Source organism: Phoxinus phoxinus (assembly GCF_949152265.1).
Source record: "Phoxinus phoxinus genome assembly, chromosome: 3".
Taxonomy (NCBI): Eukaryota; Metazoa; Chordata; class Actinopteri; order Cypriniformes; family Leuciscidae; genus Phoxinus; species Phoxinus phoxinus.
The window spans coordinates 30104332-30114359 of NC_136878.1; the positions used below are offsets into that span (position 1 = coordinate 30104332).

Sequence of the window (10028 nt, forward strand, 5' to 3'; positions counted from 1 at the left end):
CACCTTCACTGCTTGGGTCCTAATTATCAGCAGCCATTACTCCAGTCTTCAGTGTCACATGATCCTTCAGAAATCCTTCTAAAATGCTGAAAACAAAGGGTAGGCTTTATTAAAAACTTAATAAATAATAAATTAATAAAACTGTCTTTTGATAAAAGCAGTTAAAGAGACACGCAGAGAGAAGAGAATATTTCTGTCTTTATGTTCCTTTATGCTCTATCATGTGCGTGAGACTCTACATCCTAAAACTCAGTCAATATGAACATAACCCATGAATGACGCAACTACAATAGATTTTCTAAATATGTTACAACTGAGTTGCAAATCAATAATCAGTTTGAGGTCAAAATTAATATGTAACCTCACACTTCACCTCAGGCAATCCAAATACCCATATAAAAAATAAGCATAGATCTAAATATAATACATATTTAATGTTAAATAAGTGGGTAGGAAGGCATTTTAATAATGAAGTAAAATCTTATAATATAAGAAGAACATATGGTAAAGAACAGAATTCATTATGTGGCTAAAAATTTAAAATTACAACCATGGCTTAGAATTGGGCATAACAATTTCCCATGTTTTGGCCAGTTCTAAGAGAAGCCTTGTTTATGTGTCAGTATTTTCAACCAACCCTGCTGGCCAAATTGTGAACTCACTTGACCCCAGTCACTTCTTGACCCTAGTGCCATCCGATAAGCTGAGGTCAGAAGGTTATCCCCTATAAACCAAGCTGGCGTCTTGGAGTCAACGCCTTATCTTGAAATGATCTACATAAAGCAAAAGCAATGCAAAGGAGTAAATGTGAAAAAAAGAAAAGGATTCTTATGACGACATCTCTCTGTTAGTTGTGAAATATGTCAACGTGTCCATATTTCATACAAGAGGTCTTGCTGATGTTTTCAATTCTGAGCAGTAGCCTGTTTGCTTTTATGCTCCAATATCAACATAGTAAATAGTGAAAATGTAATTATTGTAGTGCTGTTTTGTTAAAAATAAAGCAGAAGTACAACAGAGGTAAGGGATTTTTTAATTTCGTTTATTTATTTCCAAGGAAGAACTAAGACAAATGTTAAAACAAATACAGACATACATTTCGATCATTATCAAATGTTCATAATGATCTCTGAAATGAAATCACATTAAAATAAGACAAAATATACCACTGAGTCAAAATTAACTCAAGAAATATTGCACTTAATTTCTAAAACATACCATATTTCCATTAAAGGTGTTTCCTGACAGAGTCAAGAGTTTAGCTTTTAACACTGGACTACACGGAAGGCCAAGCATTAGACTATAGTATTGACCAACCACAAAAAGAAGCACTTTTCTTTTTGTGCTTAAGCTTATTCTTTCATTAGTAGCCCATTTTGGTTCGATTTAAAACTATAAAACACAACAGAGAAGCAAATAATTTTCTTCTCAATCATCTCTTGAGTTTTTGGATGACCCATTTCTCTAAGGTGTGCTACAGCTATTGTTCCCATATTGATTGAGACGAGAGGATCTATAGTAGTTTGTTTGTTTGAAAAACAAACACTGAATGCCCATAAGCATTCATCAAAACCCATAACTGAAAACCGAAACCCGTTCAAATCAAAAGTGGCATGGATCCATGCTAGCTCGCTTTGAAGGACTTTTTAGTTTTCCCTTTTTGTCATTTTAAACTAAACCCCATTCTGTAGGACTAAAAGGACAACAAATAGGATGTTTAGATGAATGTTAAGATCAGTACTTCATCAAGGCCACTATGTTAAGATCACTTTGCTCCAAAAACTGCTGAATCATAACCACCACATTAGAGATGAACCTATAACACACACTGTGTGCACAAATAATGACTAATTCTATAAATCCAAACACTTCAACTATTTACATAGCTAAATGGTTGAATGTCAATTTCTCCAGACCTCAACCAGATATGAGCAGACTTGTGGTTTCAATTCAGTAAAAAAAAAAAAAAGAAAGAAAAATGCTTAATGAAGGCCAAGCATGATCAGAGCCTAAACTACTTTTGTAGTCGAATGAGTTTTAAAAACAAATGTACAACTCATTTCAACTAGATTCGGATGTCTCTGGATGAGATCCAGAGTCCTCGTTTTGCTTTACAACTTGGCTTTTTAAGCATTTGTGCCATTCTTTGGGTCATGCCTGGCTTCACTGGTCTGAAGAAACATTACGTCGAATGTAAGTCCGCCGGTGCAGCAGGACAAAAAGGGAATGTCATAAGTCTTTGAAAGCTGCCTTGCATCTTTGCGCATATCTCCTCTCTTAATTGAATCAGTTTTTCAATATTGAATCTGGATTTCCTTCTATAGTCTCCTTCCTTGAACTGAAACAGTGCAACTGAAACATAATCTGCACCGTTTTTGTTTTCATTTGGCAAGTGAGATGACCTGAGACTGAGTGCTTTTTTTCAGGCAGTGCAATCTCGAAGCCTGCACCGCTACACACTACGAACAGAAAGGCAACAAACTTTTCAGGCGTCCTGCCCAGGCCCCACCCTGTTTTATCTCTCTGCTCCGATCGCACACATGAACACTAAGTCCTGGACTTTTGCTCCTCTACCAAACAACATGTGCAACAAATTTAACACCAAGCAAACCACGTTTGGCTGAAAGGTTCTACATTTAGAACTGAAAATGAAGTTCATTTGAACAGGAAAACCAAACAAAAACAAAAGCCAATCTTGGGCTATGAGTTGGCGAGGCAACGTTGCGAAAGCTTTCAGACAGCCTGTTACCAAGAGCAGATTATCGGCTGAGGAAACAATCAATGAAAACTACAGACCTCAAAAGAGCTTGAACAAGATCAGTGCATTACGTCAGTCCATTCAGTCTGTTATTCCTCAGAATCTGTGTTCTTTGTAATTTGTGCGGCTCAAGCGAAACTGTTATAAGCCTGTAATCTCTTAGTCCAAGAAAACTGAAATAAAACAATCAGTGATTTTAAAACTCAATCGAGGAAAGCAAACATGCGCAAACAGAAATCAAAATCTGACACAAGAGAATGCCGAGTTTCTCTCAGCTGTACTGCGAATGGCTGCGGTCGTAGTGTTTTCTTGCCTTTCTCTTCAGATCTCGGACAAGGTCTGCATGTTCTTTAGTCAACTTTTACTGAAAAGCATGAGAAAAGTGACTACTTTGACAAAGCTCTCCAGGCTTAGTCCTGTGGGGAGTCTCCCATCCACGGGTCAGGGGGGGGTTGCGGGGGCAATCTCTGGGTCGGGTAATTTGCCAGTGACTTCCTGCACCCTTACGAACGGATTTCTCCATAGAGGTTTGTTTTCTCTTGGTGGTGACAGCAAAGCGAACAATCGCTGTCATCTGGAGATAAACAAAAGTGAAAGCTCCTAAAGCCCAACCGCTTTGGACTCGTTCCATGCATTTCTCAACGTGATGGGCAGGTGTCGAGTCTCTGCTCCGCGGTCGATGTGGCTTGATCTGGATGTGGATCAATCTGATGGAGAGGGGAACAGAAAAACAGCTGCCGTGAGTCCAATGCATGTAAACATGGCTGAAGGCTGCTTCCTGATAAAAAGATCAACATTTTACCCGTCAGAAAAAAACAAAAAGCTTACCTCAGAGTAGGGTGGAGGGGGTCGGAAGCGGAACTCCTGGATGTAGGCCAATAATGGCCCTTCAAAGTTCTCCCGCCCTGACGACACATCCAGACGGCCATGCCTCTGTTCTTCTGTGACCACCTCTGCATAGGCTGGAGGAGCTGCGTACAGCAAAAGCAAACATTAATACTGTAGCTATGCCAACCATGATATCTGTTTCTTCTCTGCGTACAATGTTATCTCCACTTCCTCTCTTGGTGTCTTATTTTAAAGATCACTGAGCAACAAGTTATTTCTCTGCAAGTCAGATTCAAATCACATGACCTCCATATATACCAAATCTGGACTCTCATTATATTGAAAACATGCCTCAAAACAAGTGGTTTTAAAGGAATAGTCTACTTAAAAATGAAAATGCTGTCATCATTTACTCACCCTCAAGTGGTTTCAAACCTGTATGATTTTCTTTCTTCTGCTGAACACAAAGGAAGATATTTTGAAGAATTTCGGTAACCAAACAGTTGATGGACCCCATTGACTTCCATGGTATTTTTTTTTCTCCTTCTATGGAAGTCAATGGGGTCCATCAACTGTTTGGTTACCGAAATTCTTCAAACAAATCTTCCTTTGTGTTCACTGTTCAGCAGGATAAAGAAATTCATACAGGTTTGAAACAACTTTTTTTTTTTTTTTTCATTTCAAGTGAACTAATCCTTTAACTGACAACCTAGCGGATAAGCAGGCAGTATCATGCAGAGTTCCTTACCTTCAGGCCTCTCAGGGAGGGCCATGCCTAACCAGCTCATGGTCATGCTGCACTGACTGCTCACAGAAGACGTACGGCTACCAAAAGGATGGAGGGGGATGGTGCCAATCACCAGGGGAAGGTTTAAAGATAGGTTCATGGCTCCTGGGATATCTACATACACCTGCAGATAATAATATTGGGATTTTAGGTTAATCATTTCACAAATAGTGCACCTTGATTTGTAAATATGACTGGTAAAACCATCTGGTTGTCACTGTTTCCAGGTCCAAATGCTTCTCCGTATCCCAAAAGCAAACAAACAGTGCTAATATACACTCATGGTGTGCAGTACTACCAATGAAAAATATCACGATCCTAACCTTTAGCCTATTTCCATACCAAAATGTAATTTAGGTAAATAAATGACTAAACGGAATAGAGACTTGAACCCTGAAACAGTATTTGATGAGTCATGATTTCAGTTATCTGAGAAAACAAGTATCCTGCATAAAATAAAATAAAACTAGGGATGAATCATTGTGCCAGTGTATTTTCAATCACTTTAGATTAAATGCTTTTGCCAAAAGGCAAGAAACGAAATAAATTGTAGGAGGAAAAAAAAAAAATCTAACAGCGTTATTTATGTATTCATGATGTATTGAAGTAGTAAACTCTAAATATTCATATACGAGCGATGACAGATTGGTTTGTGGGGTTAATAGGCCATTATCACTCAATGGCCTGAATTTCATCAGATATTTTTAGTCTGATCTTCTTATCAGTATGTGCTAGGAGGAGAACTTGGCATAATCTCCTTATCGTTAATGGAACTGCATGTGTGGAAAGCATAAGGGGTGTTCAAGGAACTGATCCTTTAGCTGCTTGAAATTGACATAAAGCTCTGAAATTACTGCATTATTTACATTTTTAAGCTATAGAAAATGCCGGCACATGTAGAGATGATCGGTAATAAAAAAAAATAAAAAAAGCACTTACCATGAGTGAGTACTCCACTCTAATGATACTGCAGTCGAGGATGGAGGGTGATACAGGAGGGATTTTCAACATTTTTCCATTCCATGTCTCCGTCTTGCCTGAAGAAAGCGACTCCCCTCGGATGTTGGCCACCAATTGCTTGATCTCCTTCATCTTCCCTTTGGCAAAGAAGGTCTGCGTTTGGTAAATGGCAGCCTTTGGCACAACCATACGCGAAGAACAGTTTTCAATTTCTGCAAAGATTTGAATGGACTCTCCTGTGTAAAGAAATTATATATTGTTAATGGTACCAAAAAGTATCAAGGGGTATCATGTAGGGCTACAACAATGAATTGATCAAATCGCTAATGAAAATAATCAACAACAAATTTAATTAATGATTAATCCAGCCTGCGCACTATACACGAAAACCTCCGCCAATCATGTCACTTTACAATAGTGAATAACGCATTTCTATGGACAACAGTTCAGGATGGACATTTTTTTCTACAGATGAGAATGCGTCTGTAGAAAATGCGTCAAATTAAGTGCTTCAAACTAAAGCTTTTAGTTTAATTCGCCTTGCCACGTCATGTGCTTTGACGGATGAGAGAAGAATAGCACGATAACAACTATAACAACTTAATGATTATGAGATACAAATTGATGAACTTTTTAATTGACATTACTATTTTTTTCTTTTTGGATTCATCAAAGAAATAATTGACAGATTAATCGAAAATAATACATTTAATGCAACCCTAGTACCATGTAAAAATACAGTGGGGTTCCAAATGTCTAGTGAAAATATTAACGGTCAGATTTACCTGGAGTATAACCCTTCCGTTCAATTTTGGCACTTAAGGAGATTGGACCTGAGGTGCAAAACCAGCAGCATAGCGTCTTTTCTTTAGTTCCTGCCTGAGGAGACTGTGCAAAGTAGAATACCAAAACTTTAGAATGCAAGAACCTTGAATGGTTATTCTTCAACATTGCATTGATGAATCAGGACGAATAGAGGGAAGCGAACACTCACCAGCAGGAGAGGAGTGTTGATGTCGATGTGTTCAAAGACAGTGAACTCTTTCTTGGTCTTCATTGGCAGAAGCCAAGGCCTGTGCAGCTCAGCCTTTACCCAGTAGCGCACACTGCCATGCTTCCCTTCGAACGAGGTAGCCAGAGGTCTGCATGTGCATGAATATAAATGAGAATTATAACATACAGTACAGATGAACAATTATTAAACTTTGGTGCCACATCTGACCAAAACTCACGTTTGTGGAAGCTCAAAGCTGAATGCATACTCATGTCTTCCTGAATGAATAGTGGTAAGTGCCTCCTCAGAGTTATCATCATCTGAAACAAAAGAGAACAATATTCCAAATATACCTTACCTGCCAAAGCATTGATCATCTTCTTGTTTGTTACATGATCTAATTTATTAAAACACATATGCATGATACTTCTGCTAAATGCTTAAATGTAAATATAAGCACACTTTGATAAAACAAGTAACGTCAGTTGGATTCTCATAAACCCCAGCAAATCATATGCATCACAATTATATGTTACCCATGAATCATAAGCGTTTAAATCACATGCATAATCATTGCACTGTTGAGGCACAGGTGTATTACGTTTCAGTATGTATTCTGAATGGGATACATACTCGTAAGATCCACTGCAGTTCACATGAAACATAAGGTAAATGTGAAACAAAATTCCAATGTTAAATAATGTTTGTGTGACAAAAAAGCACCGGTGGCTTTCGTTTTGCCAGCTCAGCAGTCAGCACTTTAGCGGAGCCATGGTAAACAAGCACGGAGCTGTCAATCAAAGGCAGACTCCAGCAAGAGAAGACCGGACTAAACCGGAGCCAACTGCTTCCCTGTGCCGGAGCGCTCATTACGTTTTCAGTGTGCGGCGGCGCGCGCGCGCGTACACGCCTCCCAATTGAATCTACTCGTGTGCTGCGGCGTGGACCTCACGAGCGTTCTCCCATTCAGGAAAACACGTGAGAGAAATATGACCAATAAGTAAATTAAAATAAAACACCAGCAATCAGAAACGACAGAAAAACGACCAGTTTCCATAATAATTTGATCTTTATTGTAACCAATTACTCATACAGAAACAGCAAAGTGACAATTAGACACATTATTATGATTAGAACTTAACAGGGGAAAGAATTTCTTTCAAATTACAATACGCATGCAACTAACAGTCATTACATGCACTAATTGATGCGTATACAACGAATACGTTTCAACATTCAAACATTGACTGGCTCGTTCTGTAACGTTACCAGAAGCCAGCTCAGGCTAACCAAAACTTCACAACAAAGAATAGCGACTGAATATAGAAAAAAGTTAATACAATTTGGGTGTATTCTTGAAGTCACATTTCCCCCTGGGTAAAGCAACGTTTCACACTTGTAATTTTGTAACCCTGTGTTTTAAAGTCCAGCTCAAGTCAGTATAATGGAACAATGCAGCGGTAGAACATTACATCAAGTTGTTTGGTAACAGACAACCAATGAACTGCCTCGGTGCGTACCTCATTAAATATTCATGAGCTCTGTACTGTCTATGGCCATGTACAGTTGCAGAAACTGGAACGCGCGGAGAGAAAATTGAAAATGTCGAACAGAACTGGTTAAAAAGAGACGGTTGTTTTTGCAAACGTTTTATGTGTCTTAAACAGCCAGAGCGGACACACTTCCACCGAAAGACTTGCTGTTATCAAAACAGGTCGCGAGCTGTATTCGTACAATAAAAGTTTTCGACCTCATAAATATGCAAATTAGGGTTTAGAAATGTACAGCGTGAAACCAGTTGACAGGAATACTGGCCAATTTCAAGTGTGAAAAGTCATCATAGTGTATGCAAGAACATTATGCAGAGAGGTTGTCAGTCAGCATTGTCGTTTTATGGAACTACGTTACTGGACCACTGAATGCATTTATATCTAATACTAGCCACTGTATTATGTGCAAGGTTGCATACTACAGCCACTGGTGCAAAGTTGCTGTTTTTCTCACTTTCCGCAAAAGCATGATGTCACAGAAGACACGTTGGCGCCTCCACCAATCAGAGACAAGAACGGCCAGACACTGCATCAAAACAGGATTGAACCGCTTCTAACAATGGGTGGAAACTTAAGACATTATGCCGAAAGATATGTCATAACTGTGATATTATATGAAATTATGAACGTTGTTTTTTCCAAAATAAATTTATAGCGGTGGAGCACCGAAGATGAATCTCGTTTTTCATAAGGCTGTAGCATGAGATGAGCAAACTGTGTGGCCACCATTCATTCATTCAAGCTGTCACTGACACCTGAAAGAATGTTGAAGTGCAGTCCAGAATAAAATAAATAAATGTGCTGAATATCACGCATTTATGCGATCTAAACGGAATAGTGAAAATTAAGCATCCATGTGTATTGCCAAATCATTTTTTGAATGACTGATCTGATCAGGAGTCTGCCATGTAATGTTCCATGTATGTGGTGTATTTTTCGTTAATAAGCCAATCGAATCCAACAAATGAATAACGTTACATCAAAACAATCGATAAAGAAAAGAAATGCATAACGTTATACAATACTGTCTACAGATCCCCCGGTCAACAAGTACTGTGCAGCATCCAAAGTATGTCATGTCATCATCCTGGACCACTGAGCAGCCATCCTACCAGTGCATTCAACTGCTCTTTTCGGAACAAATCTACACTGAGAGCATGTTTGATCTGTATTCTTACCTCTTTCGTGGCCAATAAGGATGTCTCTATGATTCAGATATTCCACTTCTTCTGTATAATTTTGAGTGTAGGCAGTGTTGGATCCAGCATTTCGTGATTCTGTCCAACGAACTTTTGCAAATCCCTTTGCATGTATTTTAAGTGACTTCACACGAATCTCCCCTGTGACTTCAATAATAACTCTTCCTGAGACGGAGTCCCCACTTGAGAAAACAGGGACATTGCTGTCATTTAGACAGTCGTAGCTTACAACGAAGCTCTTTACCTTTCCTAGCACCATGGTGGCAAGAAAATAAAATGTACAAAGTTTTGTAGACAAAAACAAATCACACGGCCAAAGTCTATGAAAATAATCTCTTATGAAAAAAAGCGAGAGTTGACACTGGATAGTGTCATTGAGCTGCGAGAGCTGAATAACAGCAAAAGATGCTGTTATCGCGTCTCGGTGAAGGCTTGATGGTCTGCAATGAAAGACAGCGAGATTTCGCCACCGGCTCACTTTAAGCGCTGCTCTTGTGAAAAACAAGTTAGTGCGCATGCGCATAACTCTCTTATCCGTCCCCCTTCTTCCGCTTTTTGTGCAGTTCTTTGACCGGGGACTCAGGAGACAAATAACAGCGAACAGCTGAGCAGTGTATTAAAAGAATACGTGGAAGTCTAAACATTTTTCACAGGTTTAGGTAGCACTCCACATTAATATTTGAACAGTTTGGTTATAGAGTAACATGTTATAAGTGAACGTGGGCTCTGTTTACTCAAGGGGAATGCACAACAGGAACATAAAACACCTTAAACAATTTGTTATTTTTCAAAACATGATGACTTAAATAATGGAATGTTTTTATTCAAAATATTGATTTAATAAAAATTTTTACCGCGTGCCTCAATGCAGAATTGTTTTTATATTTTCTTAAGAATCAGATATTGATTTTTTTCAATAGATTTACCTGGAGGTCAAGGCATTTTCATGGCA

The 10028-nt window shown here is 38.7% G+C and overlaps 1 protein-coding gene across 2 annotated transcripts; it reads right to left on the reverse strand.

The window, feature by feature from the left end:
* Positions 1–1015: 1015 nt before the first annotated feature.
* arrdc3a (arrestin domain containing 3a) lies at positions 1016–9600 on the reverse strand. Of its 2 annotated transcripts, none has more exons than XM_079608768.1 (8): positions 9056–9600; positions 6566–6647; positions 6328–6475; positions 6119–6221; positions 5313–5569; positions 4335–4497; positions 3587–3729; positions 1016–3465 (listed from the first exon to the last, which is right to left on the reverse strand). In XM_079608768.1, the coding sequence occupies exons 1-8, from the start codon at positions 9597–9599 to the stop codon at positions 3397–3399; spliced, it is 1509 nt and encodes a 502-aa protein (XP_079464894.1). In that variant the 5' UTR covers position 9600; the 3' UTR covers positions 1016–3396. The 2 variants fall into 2 exon arrangements, with proteins under 2 accessions (XP_079464894.1, XP_079464895.1); XM_079608769.1 differs by lacking the exon at positions 9056–9600 and adding an exon at positions 6961–7180.
* Positions 9601–10028: the final 428 nt, after the last annotated feature.

Bases quoted from the DNA above. Each gene is read 5' to 3' on its own strand.
- arrdc3a (XM_079608768.1), bottom strand. From the start codon at position 9,599: ATGCGCATGCGCACTAACTTGTTTTTCACAAGAGCAGCGCTTAAAGTG. The intron at 6,648-9,055 runs GTAAGAATACAG...CTTTTGTTTCAG, and splicing joins CCTTATTGGCCACGAAAGAG to ATGATGATAACTCTGAGGAG. The intron at 4,498-5,312 runs GTAAGTGCTTTT...TATTATCTGCAG, and splicing joins GAGTGGAGTACTCACTCATG to GTGTATGTAGATATCCCAGG.